The 18,148-nt window shown below is 35.2% G+C and overlaps 1 protein-coding gene across 2 annotated transcripts; it reads right to left on the bottom strand.

Annotated features, from left to right (window-relative positions):
* Positions 1-265: 265 nt before the first annotated feature.
* LOC108329297 (scarecrow-like protein 22) lies at positions 266-3,281 on the bottom strand. Of its 2 annotated transcripts, none has more exons than XM_017563450.2 (2): positions 2,994-3,281; positions 266-2,907 (listed from the first exon to the last, which is right to left on the bottom strand). In XM_017563450.2, the coding sequence occupies exon 2, from the start codon at positions 2,743-2,745 to the stop codon at positions 520-522; it is 2,226 nt and encodes a 741-aa protein (XP_017418939.1). In that variant the 5' UTR covers positions 2,746-2,907; positions 2,994-3,281; the 3' UTR covers positions 266-519. The 2 variants fall into 2 exon arrangements, with proteins under 2 accessions (XP_017418939.1, XP_017418938.1); XM_017563449.2 differs by having other exon boundaries at positions 2,999-3,281.
* Between the last annotated feature and the right edge of the window lie 14,867 nt (positions 3,282-18,148).

The raw sequence follows: 18,148 nt of genomic DNA, 5'->3' as shown, positions 1-18,148 counted from the left end.
GGGGAAAGGTATGCATACAAAATTTATATCAAATGGAAATTTTGCAAACTACCAAACTAACTAAAGAATTCACACCGAATAAAATAGGGTGCAGTTCATGAGCTATTTTCAACTACATGAGTAGTTTCACAGAGCAAATTGAGCTATTAGCATTGCTAGAGAGAAAGAGAGACTTTATCAGGATCAAACAAAGCCTCAACTTTACAGGATAATTAGTTACTTGTCAAGCATACAATAAAAGTCCATCACTTTAAGCAATGAAAATGGGGCAAAATGCAGAAATAAAATGCCCATATTTATAGAAATACACTAAATATCAGAACTCATAAATTGGCATTCAGTTGCTAATTAATATGTTCACTTGCTTTACTGAAAAATAAACCCTAAAAAAACAGTTCATTAGCATGGAACCATGGCCAAGGCAAATTGAAGCAAGAAAGATCATAAAAAGCAGTAAGTTGTGCAGCACCTTTGAATTTAAAAATTAATTGGCAGTTCAAAGGTGCATAGTGCCTCTCGTCAGCATCTCCAGGTTGAAACTGAGATGAGATCCTTCCTTTGCCAGCAAAGAACCAGGGAAGACTGTCTTTTCTCAACATGAAATCCCTTACCTGGAGTCCTCTGCACCAAACACTCTGCTTGAGATTCTGTAAAGTTACTGAAGGTCAATGGTGAAAACCCAGATGACAAGAGAAGGTTTTTCCAAGAAAGTGTTCTTTCCTTAAAACCATGTCGACCCAAAACAAGCTTCTCCATTGCGGGTTGAAGATAATATTTCTCAATCATCTGAAGGACATCTGGGTGAACATTAACAGCATCAAGTGATTCAAGCAGCCCCGAATAAGATTGAAGTGCAAAATTCAGATGCTGAGGAAATGGTGCATCAGTTCGATCGCAACTTCTATCCAATGTAACCACAACTTTTGGCATGAGCTGCTTCACAAAGCGAAGGGCCAAAGGAAGATATGATGGGTAGCTTGAGAATGAGCCAATAGGCATGTTAACCACCACAGCTTCGCAATCACGAAGTGGCTGGGGCCATGAAGCAGAATTTAAAGATTCAAAGCTCAAAATCTCAAGCTCAAAGGACATGTTTATCTCGCCAGCATATTGCTTCAAATTCTCCCGAGTGAAACTGAGCTCAATTTCATCATAGTGGGAGGGTGACACAAATGCTGTGATCCTGAGTTCAGGAGCACCTCCGTTTCTCAGTGCTAACTCTTGCATGAAAGAAGACCACTGTCCACCAAACCCAATATCAAAATCAATTATGTGAATGCGATCAAACCCTTCCACAGCTTCAAGCAGTGCTTGATTACAAGTGAAATTGGCGAATTGCAGAACTGGTGAGATTTCTGAGAATGATTTGTAAGCACCAATTTTGAGCAGAAGGCCTGTGGGTGAGAAGGTCATAGAACTGTTGTTGGCATTTGAATGAAGTCCTAATTGCAAGGCCTCTTTGAAATAAAAAGCAGCCCTCTGAAAAGGCCTCCCAAAGGGGGAAAGTTGGTGATTGAGCCGCGCCAATATCCCGTGCGCGAGTTCCAGATTACCGGCATCGATCAGCTCTGCAGCCTTGAAAAGCTGTTCAGTTATAGCCTGTTGAAGCTGGTGGGTTGCCAAATCTTCACCGCTGGGGCTCGCCATTTTCTGCTTTGGGGCCACCAGCATGGATGACCTCTGCAGCAGATGGTGAGGAAGCAGTTGAAGCTGCTGTTGCTGCCTCCGTAGTAACAGCTCTTGGCCAGAGTCCAAAAAGGGTGCCTTAGGAACCTGATAATTTGGGCCACAATTCAGGCGTTTTGCCGGAGGCTGTGGGAGAAGCTGATGATGTTCTTGCAACTGAGCATAATTCAAAGGCAAAACCGAACCTGGGTTTGCCATAAACTGAGCTTGATTTTGGTTCAAAATAAATTGGGGATTGAGAACTTGCAGCTTCTCATCAAGAGGCTCTATTGCTGGATGCTGTTGTTGTGGCTGAAAAACACCCTGAGAGAGTGAAACTGGTGAGAGATTGCTAGCTGAATCAGGAAACCCATGGTTAGGCGGATTCACACCAGAACCAACTCTGGAAATATTGGAGTTAACATTACTATGGGAATTAAAAGGGAAGTCGGAACAATTCCCAGGACCAGAGGGATCAATGCTGCTCACAAAGTTGACACTGGGAATGGGATCAAGCACAGAACTTTGATCCACCAAACTAAAACCCACTCCAACCCCATTGAATTCAACATCCTGAGAGGCGCTTCCACCCTGCAAAAGCTTGGTCAGGCCCATAGATGGGTCCTCAATGTCCCCCATAATCAATTTCAAAATGGAATTATCTTGAGCAGATGACTCAGACAACACACTCTCCCAATCCTCCATTCCCAGTCCACATCTTCCCTGTCCAACCTCTAACCCTGCTTGAGGTGGGTTGTTCTCCTTCTCAGTCGAGACCTTCGCTGCTCCAGCGCCGGTGGTGCTATCGGTCGAGCCGCAACCTCCACCGCAGCCGCTGCTGCCGCGTGAGGAAGACAGTGTAGAGGAGGATGTAGGAGGGCTTGTTTTCCTTTTGAGGTCCAAACCAGAAGTGGGCTCAATGCCCACATAGCAATAGTTTTCCCTGTGGGGATTCCACCTTTGCAGAAATTGCTCTTGCTGTGGGAGTAACAGCGAATCTGAAACAGCAACAGCACCAGAAGCAAAATCTAACACCCCGTTCCCTCTAAATTCCTGAAAGGGTAGGGGCACGGCCTTCATCTAAATCAACCCCAGCAAGTTGGTAGAAGAGTAAACTCCACCCCCACAAAAATCACGAAATTGGGTTTCAGTCAAGGACTCGGTGCACAAATTGATGACCTCAAAATACCAAGTAGGAAATTTGTGGTGAGAACAAAAGACAAAGATCTGAGCTTTAACACCCTAGTTGTCAAATACATGGAGTAAGTTCGACAAACCCATTTCAGTAACAACAAACATCAAAGAACAAAGAACAATAACAAACACACCTCACCTCATTCATTCTCCTCCTCCATCTTCTTTCACTTGCACAGCTTCCTCTTGTTTTTCTCCAATATCCCTATTTCTTTTTTGTTTCTCTCTATTTTATGTGATGGTTCAAAAACCCATCTTTGTTCTTCTTGTGATGTGCACAGTACAAAAAGAAAAAAGCTTTAAATGGGGTTTTCTTTCTTTCTCTTGTCTGTGGAGTACCCTTGTCCTCCTTGTGTTTTCTGCTGTGGATGGATGCGTGCAACATATAAAAGTGGTAAAGTGCTCTCTCTCTCACTCTCTCTTTCTCTCTCTTAAAATTTATGCTTATTAATATAATATTTATGTGGCTTTTGTCTGTAGACGTTGTTATCTCGCATGGTAGGGTCTCTGTCACACTCTGTCCCCACTCGCAAATGTAGTGCGCACAATTTATAGTTTTGTTTTGAGAAGTGTATGTTATATTATCTCTCCATTTGTTAACATTCTGTTTGTTTTTCTAACTATTCTTTAAGAAATTTATTAAATACTTCCAATATTATAACATTTTATATTAAATACTCATAACAAATTTTCTTAAAAAAAATTATTCGTAAAATCTAAAATTACAGATAACTAACATTATGTTACATAATTGAATGAGAAAAGTAAAAAATATGTGAATGAGAAATTACATAATCTCTTTAAAATTCCATAACTTTATAAAAATTCATTATATATGTTTTGACATTAACTATTATCACAGCATTTAACAATTGCCCATTTTCCTCTTTTTGTGAAATAACTTATTCAATAACTATATATCTCAAGAACAAAGATTAATTAATCATTTAACTAAACTGTTTAATCAAATAATACTTTTTTAAATGATCAAATATAAAATAAATACCAGAAATTGAAAATTGTCTACTTATTAAAATATTAAATATAAAATATTACTATTTAACTGATAAAATATATTTTTATATAAAATAATAATAAGTTCTGAAGAATTATTAATTGATTAAAAAATAGATATGAATTTGGAAATTGTACATATTTTAATTATTGGTGGCAGAATTTAATTTAGAATTTACCTTTTAAAATAAATTTCTTACAACTTTCTCAAATTAATTTCTTTTATTTTTTAAAGTTAAATATGTTTTTCCTTAAATTATAACACAAAAAAATTGCAATTAGTTTGTATTAAAAAACTTTGATTATATTTAGTCTCTCATTATTTAAAGCAATAAATTTAGTCTTTTTTTTTTAATGAGGGTTGATAGAGGAACTATGTTTAGCTAAACTCATCTCACATATGATTTTTTTGATAATGAACAAAAGAAATGTTTTATAGTTTCTTGCACAACAAATGACAAAATAATTGCTTGATCATATTTGTGTGTTTCTGCTTGAATTGATTGGTATATGCATTCATTGTATGAATGAATTAAACATATTGCACATTGTATATCTCAAAGAAATAATCGATTAAACTGTTTATATAATTTGTTAAATTTCTTCATATTTCAGTATATGCTTTACAGGGGCAAAACAACCATGTTTTAACCCATTACATTAATTGTATAATCGATTAAAACATGTTGTCATGTCATCATGTGTTTGCTGAGTGCATTGATGTGGTTTGAAAGGAAAATGATTTTGAAATTTGCTTAAGTATGAAACTTAACTAATTACATAAGTTTCCTAATCGGTTAAAATGGTTATATTGTGAAAATCATTTTCATTGAAAGCCATAATTGTCCGTAACGGTCATATTTGAATGTTCTTGGCTTGTATGATTTACATAATCGATTGCATGTGCCATTTAATATGTTAAATATGAAACAGATGTAAAATTGTTAAAGTAGAAGGAAAAGCTTAACAAATTACATTAATAGCGTAATCGATTAAACTACGTCAATGTTTGAAAATTCTATAAATAGACGCATTGTTTGCTACTTCAATATGAATTAATGAACTTACACTTTCATAATTGTTTTTTTTTTAAGAATTGATTGCAGGAGCGTCATATACTTCTTTGAGAATCAAGATCATTCACTTGGAAAGAAATCATCAAGATTCTTGCAAGATAGTCGTGCTTACACATTGGTGATCATATTTTGCACTTGAGGTGTACTCTTTGAGGATCAATGTCTACCTATAATCAAAATGATTGTGTTCCCTATTGCTGTGAGCCAGGAAGAGAACCTGTGTGTTCTACATTTAAAGTTGGGATTGCTCTAAAGGTTATAGAAAGTTGGGATTGTTTTTTGGGTTGTGAGACTGTGAGGTGTTCACGTATTGTGTTATAAGTGATATTGAGTTGGGGAAGGAGAGTGCATTGATAGGAGAGTTCTCTGTATTCTTGCTTGTATAACTCTATCATTATAGTGGTTCCCTTTAATTAAGGTTGTTGAAGGAAGATTGGATGTAGGCTTGGCCGAACCTGTATAAATCTGTGTGTTGATCTTTCTATTCCTTCTATTTTATTATTGTTCATATACTTGTCATATTGATTTCAAGAAAACCTCAGATTTTGAAAAGCTTTTGAAAGAACAATTTTTTAAAGAGCTAACCAATTCACCCCTCTCTTGGTTGAGAAAATTGGCATCACTTTTTCTATAATGACATTAAATTTTGTTTCATGTGGCAAACAACGTTCCACGTAGATATTTGCTCTACATATACGTGTACTGGCATGTGACAGCCATGTGTTCAATTTTTTTTTAATAAATATTACCCTTTCTTTAAACATGAAGCTCTTGATTTCATGTGCTAGTATCGCCCGCCTTCATAGTGACAACATTATAGGTGTCACCAACATCATCTTCTCCCTCTACACACACGGGGATATCTCTTCTTCCTCTAAAAAACAGAACTTGTCATACCTTGTAGCCACACAACTCCCAACCACCACTACTGCTTGTCACTCCCGTGCCCATAGTGTCATCGTTGGCGTTACTCTTTATAAAAACTCGATAAAATCCTAACTTTGAAGAACTTGTTATGAAACTATAAAACAATTATGAAATCAAGATGTAACACAAAAGCACAAAAACCCATCAAAACTTAAATATGTTGTGGGTTTTATATTTTAATGATGTAAAATGAAAATAAAATGGCTAAACCAAGAAATAACGACAATTTGGACTAAACATGACATTAAACAAAACATCAAGACCATAAAATTCAAGAAAAAACACAAAATAGAAAATACTACACATATTAATCAATTATAATTTATCCTAATCAATAAAAACAGAAACAAAAATGGAAATCCTATTGCACACACATGGATGACTAAGAAGAACAAGTGGGTTTGAATCAAATCTAAAGACAACACAAAACACATATATCACTCAAACAAAAACACTAGACATATAAGGAAAGCATGAACAACACATATATGGATCAAAAGTACTTATCTCTTAAAGATCCATGAATGAAACTCAAGCTCAAGGATGTAGACTTTGCTCTTGATACCAAATGATTCAACCTTTGTTATTGCTACTAAATGATGGAAACCTTCTGATGAGTGCATATATATGTCCTCATCTAGCGTTTAATATCAGATTCTTAATTGGTTTTTGTAGTTTAATAGAATATTTTAATTAGAATTTTTTAATTGTGTTTATTGAGCATGTGATACAAAAACATGATAAAAATAAATTCTTAGTTGCATAAATACTCGTTGGATATATTTTGAAGTGTGCTAGTGTAGCTGCAACTAAGTTGAGCTCATGTAGGTTAGAAAATAATTTGGTTAAAGTGTCATGGAACCTTAAAGATAAATCCAAGAATAAAAGGTAATCAAGACCATAAGAAGTCAATCCAAGCATAGCATGAAAAAGTGAAGAAATTTGGCTAAGCCAAGAAGAGGGAACCAACAACAAAAATGGGATCTTGCTTTTTTCTCTATTTTTTCTACTAAAAGAGCTTTGATAATTGATAAATGCTTATGATCAAAGATAATTTGGAGAAAATATATCTTAATATATTTTATTTGATATTGTTAAATGTTGATAAGCTTCACTCTCCATGCATTCTCCCATTCGCGCACGTGAGAGAAGCTTCCACCAACACAATCCAAGTAGGTCGCCCTTCGCCAACCACTCATGTTGGATGTTCGACACACCATATGGCCACCTCTCGCTGTGCATGATATCCTCAGGAGCAAACTTTGTACATTTTCTTTCTCGGCGGCGACGCGACCCTTAGCCTGGCGATCGAGCAAGATTTATGGTCCTTGTCCATTCGCAACTTTGTCACCACGACCTTCGAAGGGTGAATATAGACATTAACGGTGGAGTCGTTCACCTAGGATTGAACTTCATTTTCTTCTATCCTTTTGTGATGACAATGCTAATGAAAGGAGAATGTTTGAAAAAAAAGTGAGATTTAGGGTTTGCTATTTCTTTGACGGCAAAGACAATACAGAAGCTAAAGATTGAGCAATTAGAAAAGAAAACCTAATGGGTAAAATTGTAATTTCATTTTCAAATGGATAGCGGACACCCACAAATACGAATAGTGTGATGCCCAAACGCGACCCGTTAACGAGCGAGTATTAAATTACCTGCTGGTATTTGCAGGTGCGGGTTTTTTTGTCATTCCTAGAGAGAAGGCTCAAAAGGGAAGGCTCAATCATATATAAGGAAGAGAAAATTGATAGAGCAATGGAAACAAGAAATGGAATGGTCAAATGGGGCCAAAGAAGAAAGGCTGAAGAGAGGTTGAAAGTGATGGGGTTAGGTGAAGAGGGGTGTTGGTAAAGTGGAAGAACTACGTGCGTAAGGTAGGTAAGTTCTGAGTATAGGATTAGGAAAGGAAGTTGATGAGTTATCATGTGCATCTTGTTCTGGATAAGATGACAATGAAGATCATGAGGTTTGGAAGATGGCTTCATTGGTTTGAAATGTTGAAGGACTAGGGAATCAGAGAGTGTATGGGGCATGATTGCGAGAGAGAAATTAGGGTTTTGAAAGAATGAAGCCAAGATTTCCTTTGAGTATTCGCACCACTCCTAGTACTCAGCAACCTTAGCCGAAATTTCCTTTGAGTATTCGTACCACTCCTAGTACTTAGCAACCTTAGCCGAGATTTTCTTTGAGTATTCGCACCACTCCTAGTACTTAGCAACCTTAGCCGAGATTTCCTTGAGTATTCGAACCCCTCCGGTACTTAGCAACCTTGCTAAGATTCATCAACTCAAATTGAGTTCAGTTGTAAGTATTTTAATTCTCTTCATAATTGCAATCAACGATTGCTTACAAGTAGTTCAGACTATATCTCTCGTAGAGAGGATTTCTTTACAATACAAAATAGTTTAAAAACTTGTAGGTGTTTCTCTCTTTTCTCTTACAATAGTAAGCAATATAACAATGAAGTATGAAAGGATTTCTTTTCTCTTTTTCTATTATCTTCTCTTCTCTTTTCTCTTCTTCAGCTCATATGTATTCTTTTTCTTGGACTCTTTGCTTTCTTCGCTCTTAAATTCTTATAGGATGTATATTTCGTTGTAAGCTTCTCACTTGACTATCCTCTTAAGCTATCCTCTTGATTTTCTTTTTGAAAGCTCTTCTATTTAAAGGTTTCATGAATATTTGTCCGTTAGACAGAGCTTTTAGCCTTGTTACTCGTATTTTCTCTTTCTTCTTCGTACAACAATCGTTAGGTAAGTCAACTTGCCAGAACATATGTGCTTTTTTAGTATTTTTCTTGAAGTAGGTGTTACGTTCCTTTTGGTTATGGCTTCAAGAGAAGAATATTTTGTGAATATCTCCTTTGCTCTAACGTCCAATTTTGATATTTGATTTGTAGCTATGTGAATGTGTGTAAAATAGCTTATCTACAAGGAATCAAGTAATTTGTGCATGCAACAAATATGTCTTTTCTTATCACTTTTGTTGTTTTTTAGCATTGAGCATTTGATGTCATTTAAGGTTTGATCAGAATAATAAAGTGCTTTTTGATTTCCTACCGTTAGGTAGCTTTTTGCAATTAAGCTCTTTTCTAAACATACCAAGTATTGTATAGAGACTTCATCGTTGGATGGATTGTTGTTTTAAGCTTATGGTATCATCTAGTCAAGTAAACGCTTCTTTTGGTTTTGTCTTTTTTTAGACAGATAGCGTTTAACTTGTTAAATCTTTCTTTTTACATTTTAATAAAGTTTTTTAAACTGTTTTGTAAGAGACATTGTCTTGACTATTTTGCTTCCGAGAGTTATGTTGAATACCTTTTACAAGTATGATAAACATTAAGCATTTTATTTCAACTCTCTTAGACGCTTTACACACAATAGCGTTTAGCCATGCGTTTGAGTGTTTTAGCCTAGATGTTTTTTTGTTACTTAAAATCCTAAGTGTTTTCCTAACATTTTCTGTGTCGTGGAATCTAGTTCTAAGTCTTTGTGTAGGTTTTCTATGTTTAGGGATTTTGGTTCTAGGTTTTTCACCCTAAGTTGTTTTCAGGTTATTATCCCATTTTAATATTATTTGATTAAACTTCAAAGCATGAGAGCGTTTAGGTGAATAGACGATTTTTGTCTTAACACTTTTCTTGTCCTAATTTTTAAAACTAAGAGTCTATATATTTTGGCTAATCATAGTTTCTAAAACAACTTTTTCACTAAGAGGTTTAAAACTCTGACTTTTAGAGAAACTCTATGTGTTTATGAAAATGGGTTTTGAAAAATCTAGGTGGGTAGAACGATAGCTTTCACCAAATGGGTGATTAAGTGTTGTTGTTGCTAGGAGAAGTTGTTTATCCTTTGTGTGATTCAAAAGAGGTGTTCGTTCCTTGTTGATTTCAAGGCAATTGTTTCTTTATCTCTTGTATAATTCAGAGAGGTGTCTTCGTCATTAGTGAGACTCAAAGGAGATGTTCATCCCTTGTATATTTCAAGGGAGATGTCTTTCATCTCTTGTGGCTTTAAAAGAGATGTTTTCTAAACCTAAACTATCTTCTCTGTGATTATAAGTTATGGTTTGTTTTAGTGCTTAGTTGATCTCTCTAAGATCTCTCTTTAGAGAGATTAACAATTAGATGTAGAATTTTTTGATTTGAACCTGTATAAAATTACTTGTGTAAATCTCAATTTTCCTATACTCTTTATTTTTATTGTCATATTTAAAAAGAATCATCTTTATTTGTAAAGTTAGTTTATAAAAAGGGAAAATTTTTAAAACACACAGTTTTATTAAAGAAACTAATTCACTCCCTTTTAATTTTTTTTCCAAACATAATTATTTTGCTATGCGATTTTAACATGAAAGTTGTATGGTGTTATCCCGATTTTCAAACAGAAGTCATGTGATTGATACACAACTTGTCCTATAATCCGTAATAAATTTGAAGATTTTTCCTTCTCATAATTTTTCCCAAAATATACATATGTGTAAAAAAATCCATAAATTTGTATTATATAATAATACAATTAAAACGTAATTTTTTAAAAATTTGTATAAAAAATATACAATCTAAAATATAAATTTATATTATGAATGGTATAATTTAAAATATAATTTATATTTTGAATTGTCTATCAAATTTGTATTACAGAAAAATATAATTCAAAATGTAAATTTGCCCGCAAGGGTGTAGCAAATTAAAACCCAACAACAAAAGAAACATATATGGGCTTACAAGGAGTAAATACAAGAGACGCAGTCGTAAAATAAAAATAACGGTGTAGAAATGGAACTGGGAGGTGCAAGAAATAAATTTTGAATGACCGGTTCCACATTTCATCTCCTTCTTAATCACACGCGTGGAGGGACCTCTATCACCAATCTCCATTTTCTAGCTCCACGAAGACAACCAAGAATGCCGCTGCTGGTACCCCACCGTTGCGCTGCGTCGACATGACCGGAGGCGTCGCCGGTGGCACCTCCTTCGTCTTCCAAAACACGTGCAGCTTCTGACGCCTCCCCACTGCTGCCGCGTTCTCCCCCACGACCGGTGTTGCTACCTGAGGCGCCGCCGGCACCTTTCCTCCCCTCTCTTTTCCGAACGCGTAGGGACTCCTCTCCTCTATATTTTGAAATCAGATCCAGCCACCGCTCCGTCTATTCATTCACCGCCGGCGGCCGCCATTGCAATACCCTCTACCGGAGACGCGCCGACAGAGCCCACAATCTTTCACCCAAGACATCCAAAACGGAGCCAACACTGATTCCCCTCCTCCGGCGAGCCACCGCGAGACATTGCCCCCTCTCGTTACTTGTTTTTTTTTATTAATTGATTACCCTGTACTGTTGGAATATTTGAGATAGGAGCGGAAGAACAGAGGATTTAGGATGGAGTTGAATGGTAGAATGGAAGAACGTGGACCTGGGTTGTGATCCGTGTGACCCCTGTGTTGAATATGGAAGATGGAAGCTGTTGGAAATTGGGTGAAAATGTTGATGGATTGTGTTTATTGTGTTGGAATTGCAGGTGATGAAAGGATGTCGTTGGGTGATGAAAATGGAAGAAGAAGGTCACGCGTGATTGGGTTTCTCTGTTTGAGGGTTGAACGGGTGCCGTGTGATTGTCCCTGTTCCTTGGTAAAATGCTTATGGAGTGATAATGGAGGGTGAAGCACAAAGGTGAAGTAGTGCCCCTGTGTGTGTGATTTGATGGAGTCACTGAGTGTATTTGAAAGTACCATGGGCGTGGGGAGGAAGAATTTTGGAGAAGAAGACGATAGTGATAATGGAATAGTGACGGAGCTCCAGTGACGCTTGAATGTGAAGATTCGACGATGAAACCATTTGAGTGCTAGAGAAAAGAAACAAAGTTTGTTAGGGGAGAGAAAATCACACGTGGTATTTTGTAAGTGGAGAGGAAAAACGGTAGGTGTGAAAAGTAACGTAGACGAGGTCAAAAAATGAAAACGGGCCTGGGCTAATAGCCCAAAATATAAAGCATTGAAAATAAAAACAGGTGTGAAAATAAAAGGGTAAGTATAGGTAGAAAATCATGTTGGGCGTGAACAAGGTAAAAGAGGAAAATAAATATGGTTGATGTAGATATTAACAAAAATAGATTGGACTTATAACAAGATGTAAAAAGAAAGATTGGGTGGTAGTGGTGGTGTTGCATGTGCCTAAAAACTAAAATAAGGATTTGTTAGAAATTTCATTAGTCGATTTCATTTTGCTTTCTATCTCTCTGCACTCATCCTTAAATTTTTTTTTCAATGATGTGTACATTTCTATTAGTAGGGTTAATAATGTGGGTCCATCCGATCCATTTAACTCACCTTATTTTCACTAGTACAAAAACTCATTTGAACTCGTTTTATATGATTTGGTTTCGTGAAATTCAAAGTCTTTTATAGTGGCATTTTTTAAATTAAGGAAGACCTTTAAGCTTCAATTCTTGAACTGATGCCTAAATTCAAATGTTAGTCCTATGACTTTGGTTGTCCTATAACCAAAGCCTAAAGGTGCCAAAAAATTTTCAAAATGTAATTTTTATTTTTATATACTTTTTCTGAAGAACGGAAATAGGTTTTGCTTCTATTAATAATTGAACCTATTCCAAGATAAGCTTCGGTTGCCGCAAAATTGAAGCTGAAAACGTGCCACAAATTTCTAAAATATAATTTTTATTTTTGTTTTCTGAAGTAGGGTGATGACATACCCCATCAAATACTATTAGGGATGACAACAAGTCGGGTTAAACAAAGATAGTGTCTACCCACAATCCATAAAATTGTACCCGCTACTCACTTCGCTACTCGCTACAAACCTGAATAAAAAAAACCCGTGAATTTTTTTCAACCTGCGAGTATCCATTGGATATCCGTTTTCAACCCGCGAATATTTTAAAAATATTATTTTATAAGTTTTTAAATGAAAATGAAATTAAATTGCAAACAAAATACAAATAATATATTTAAAACATATATTCAAGTAAAGTCAATGGATAAGTAAATAAAAGTTAAAACTTAAATTCAAATTACTACAAACTAATAGTGAAACATATATCCAAATACAAGTAATTTTAAAAATAATTGATCTAAAAATAACATTCTAAGATTTATGTTTCTTCTCCCACATCTTCATTTTGACCACTTAATTCCTAAAACAAATAAATACAAATAAAGTTATTAATCAATGACAAATTGACACTATTAATAAAATTAGAATAAAATATCATAACCAAACTACTAACATCATCATCAATTATTTCCTCTAGTATTGTATTAAGCTTCATGTTATCCACTTTCAATTTTGAAGAACGTGGAAAAGGAAAATAAATTCATTTGTCATAGCCAATCGTTTGAATGAATATAAATATGTAATTTGAATTGTTCATTTAATTACCTTGTATGTCACTCCATAGCCAATCTTGAACACACATCAATGCCTTTAAAGTGTCTGGGTGTAATATACTCCGATGTGGAGTAACAAATCGACCACCAATACTAAAAGAAGACTCAGAAGAAATTGTTGAGATAGAAATGACTAGAAAATCTCTTGCAATCATTTGTAAAATTGCATATTTTAATCCATTAGTCTTCCACCAAATTAAAATGTCAAATTCTTCATCTGAATCCGATAGTGTCGGTTCCTCTAAGTAAAAATCAAGTTCTAACTTATAATTTGATGGTTCATTTTTCTTTGCAATTTGATGGTTCATTTTTATTTGCAATCCGCAGACACAACATGCGGTGACAAAACAATGCACTAATACTCACTATGTCTTGACCAACATACCAAATAAAGAGTTGTCGTAGCTACTTCAGTTGGAACTAGTTCCTCTTTGCTACTTCAGCTGGAACATTCATTTATCAATGATTTTTGCATAACAAAAGCACTAAAGAATTACATAAAAGACAAGAAACAACACTGAGAATATAACCAGCAGTAACAAGCTAAGTTTGTTCATTTCATACTATTTTATGATGAAATAACAAAAACAAAGATTAATCCCAATAGATGGAATCAATTCAAACTACATGAATCACACAACGCTAACCAAAAACGAGTTAGAAACCAAAGCTTGAGGATAAATTCCAACGGGTTACAACAGAAAAAAGAAAGAAATTCGCTTATCCACCAACTTAGTACCAGAAGAAATCCAATTTCTTGAAAACATAAACAAAAACTATAAACACTAAACAAAGACAACATAAACACATAAAATAATTTAATAAAGTCCAAACCAACATCAACAAGCTAAGATAAAATAAAACAGAGAAAGAAACAATGTATAAGAATGCAAAATCAACTATTCCTTACAGGCAAACTCGAGGAAACAATTTGTAGGATTTTGCAAGAGTCTGATAATGAAGGCAATCTCATCATATGCAAGGTTTGTTCGATTTTTCTTTCGTCTGAACCGTAATGGGAAAAGGGTTAATTTTGTTTTTGGATTTCAGCTTTCAGAGAAAAGAAAGGTGAGCATTCAAGATTTCAGAGGGCAAGTTAGGGTTTGAAGAACTTGACGGTAGAGGTAGAGAGAATACGAACATAGAGTGAAAGTAAGAAAACTTAGCAGGGTAAAATTGTAATTTCATTTCTCAAACGGGTATGAATAGTGTGATACCCGAACCCAACCCGTTAACAAGCGGGTATCTCTTACCCGTGGGTACTAAATACCTGTAGCAGATTTTATCCGCGGGTACGAATTTTTCTGCCATCCCTAAACACCACCATAGCCTCTCCCATTGCTTGAGTCATATAGCTTGGAAGAGGAACCACCATCTCATCACATCAAAACCACAATTTGTGCACCATATTTCCACCACTATCAAGCTTCCAAAACACTAACCCATTTGGAAGTCTCCACCTTACTTGAGTCATATAGCTTGGAGGATCATATTCCATCAAAGGGAGTAAGTAGGCTTCAATTATACTAATAACTAAAGCCTATTCCATAATATGCTTCTATTATTAATGTAATCAAAGCTTATTCTCGTACTAGGGTTAAAATTTCAACAATGTTAATTTTCCTGATTTTGAATGTGCCTCTACGAAACCTATCTTCTCCTTTATTTTCGTTCTTTACAAAAGAAAGTAAAGCTTATCTTCACACCCTTTCCTTCATTTTAAATCTCTTTTTTTCGAAAGCGAAGGTTATCCAACTCTTTCATCACCTTCATCCCCCTATTTTTGTTTCATTCATCGCCATTTGTTTGAAAGCAAAAGGTCCCACCTTTCCCTACAACGCAAAGCACTTTGGAGTTTCCACGCCACTCACTATTTGAATGTGAAACCTCTATAAACAAGGTACCACTCCATTTCAATCTTGAACTTTTTTTCTCTATTTTGTTTGTTAATCCACTTTGATTATTTATTGAATGAGAACCATTCTTGCATTTTGAAGGTGAACCATTGCTACACTTTCGAATACGAAGCATTCACCACTATCAAACATCCTTCGTCGTTGAAGCACACGAAGTCTAATTCCCCATTTTTTTATTATTTTCCATTATGGTTTTATACTTCAGTTTTGGAGGAACGGAAGCCTAATTTGGTAGTTTAGGCTTCAGTTCATAATCAAAGCTAAAAGTCATCATTTTTTTTACCTTGTTTGGATATGCTTCGGTTGTTGAAACGAAGTACAATATAAAAAATAATTGGTGCTAAGGAAGTGCGCATTATAGAAGTTTTGGTGCTCATCTTGTGCTACATTGAGCTCATGAAGTTGAGTTAGAACAACTCTTTCAATGGGTGAATAAGTAGGACCTATATCTTCAAGTGAGTTGTAGGGAATCAAATCTATGACCATAGGCTTTGCATAACTTGGTTCAACATTATCTTGGGTAGTACCACTTAGATTAACCTTACTATCATGAGTTTCAATTGGTGCACCATCTCCCTCTGTTGTCCAACAATTGTTCACTTTTGTAAAGCCCATCTTGTGTAGATTAAGATAAGAGATGTGGTTATGTGTGCTAGTAGTATCTTGCAACTCATCTTCCAAATCAACCTCAAAGTAAACTATGAATTTTGAGATGAGTACAACATAGGGAAAACGAAAATCTATTAAACTTTTTACCTTCTTCATGTGATCACACAATATGAAAGTCCAATCCACTTGAATCTTGTTTTTGGATGCAGTACATAAGCACCAAATCTCCCCTATTTAGGCTTGAGTGGTAGCTTCCACAAGGAACCATCGTCCATGTGACTACGGACCAACAACCTTTCTTCCACTTTAAGACCTCCAACATGGAAATTTTTTATTTTTCCACTAGGCTTGCATAGGCAATGAGAGTAATATTGGACTTTGTTGAACTCTTCAATAACTTGAGTCTCTCATTTCCTTACTTGGATACCTCTTTCTTCAAACCAACCATGACCTTCCATACTTCCTTATGATCTCCATCTCTACCCCTTTGATGCATGATTTCATAACTTCACCATTGAACTACAGGTTGGTGAAGAACACTTTCCTCCAATCTGGATAGACTACAAGAAAATAAGAATTACCTCCCAAAATTTACATATGAATTTTGATCCGTAGGTAACAAATATTACATACATATTTTACATACAGATCTTGAAAAGCAAGTTACATACGAATTTTACATACGAATATTACATACGGATATTACCTACCGATATTTTTGTATGTAAAATCCATATGTAATATTGACGTGCTTGGGCAGGAATTTTGCCTAAGGATATTTTTCATACGTAAGTATTTAAAATCCGTATGTAATAAAAACAACATTACCTACTGATATTACATACAGAGTTTTATAACTAATTATTAAAAATAATTAAAAAATAAAAGTAAAACTTTTATTTTTGTTTTCTCCCTTCTGTTCTGCGTCCCTCACATTTTCGTTGTGCCTCCCTCACATTTTTGCAACCTTAGTCCATCTTGTTCTGAGTCAATTCTCGTCATCAATTCATTTTTGTCGTCAGTCCTTGCCACCGTCACTTCCTATCATCGTCTCGTCATCACTCCCTCTCACTATCATTGTGAGTATGATCTGGGTTTGTTTATGAAATTCTCATCCTATGACCACGAAACTCTTGTCATTGTGTCATTGAACTCTCATTCCACGACCACTATCGCGTCTTCTCACCTTCAATGAAACTTTCGAAGGGTAGGATAGACTCCCAAATTGAAAAGGTATGAAATCTAGATCCTATATCTAAAACCTAAATGGTTTATTTTGCACTCAAATCACAGGTTTATGCTCTATTTATCTTTGCCAATGACAAGTCTCAATAATTCTTTTGTACTCAAACCTTAGGGTTTATTTTGTACTCAAACCTGAAGGTGGATTAGTGTGTCGCTCAGTGCAAGAACTTCAATACAATGTGATTGGTGGAACTAAGGTGGTGTCCAGGGTGACTATAGCCCTTATAACATAAGAGGTTATCTCAGGACAAGTCTTAGGTGTAAGAAAGAGTCACTCAGGTAAGCTTACAATTCAATTTCAATTTCATTTCATAGTAAGAGTCACTCATTTAGGAGTAACTGTTGGAGAAATTTTGCAAGCAAGTCAGTTTTCCAAGGAAATAAGTCTCAACAGGTTGTAAGAAAACTGTCATAGATGACCCAAAAATTCTAATTTCTCAACGAAACAACAAGAAAGTAGAACTTGAAAACACGACAACAATAGTCTTGCAAGACCAAGTCCCCTAGCATATCATGAAATAGGGGTGGAACTTCTTACAAGTTTTTGATCAAGTCTCCATCGTCCACTTCCAAATTCCTACCAATTGTGTCTACTTTCGTGTAAATGTTTATCATTGTGTCAATTCTTTATGTCCACAATTGTGCTCTTATTGTTTTTCCTCTTTGGCTTTTAGAGAAGGTGCAAGGATTTTTCTTTAATGTTCATACCATTTTTTCCTACTCATTTCAAGGAAAATCATAGTCAAATACCAACTATTCGATGACTAATAACATAGACGATATATGGAATATTCATAAAAGTAAAGGTTATTCCCTTATCCTTATCCTAATTTTAAGTTTTAGCTCTTACATGGAAACACTGTTAAGTTTTAGTCCCATATAGGCCTAGGTGTTTTAGCCTATGAAACTAGGGACTAAATTTCAAATGATATGAAAATATATAAAGTTGTTTTTGCATGACAAGACTTTAACAATGTGTGATAAAATGAAACATGTTCCATACATTTTAGCTTTCATTTGATGTATGTTTTATAAGTCTTCATTTTATTTATTTTGATATATGATTGGATAACTATTTGGATTAGACATCATTGTA

The sequence above is a fragment of the Vigna angularis genome, chromosome 2 (assembly GCF_016808095.1).
Source record: "Vigna angularis cultivar LongXiaoDou No.4 chromosome 2, ASM1680809v1, whole genome shotgun sequence".
Lineage (NCBI taxonomy): Eukaryota > Viridiplantae > Streptophyta > Magnoliopsida > Fabales > Fabaceae > Vigna > Vigna angularis.
This window is presented reverse-complemented; position numbering and strand designations above follow the sequence as displayed.

Coding starts and splice junctions, on each gene's coding strand:
- LOC108329297 (XM_017563450.2), bottom strand. CDS start 2,745: ATGAAGGCCGTGCCCCTACCCTTTCAGGAATTTAGAGGGAACGGGGTG.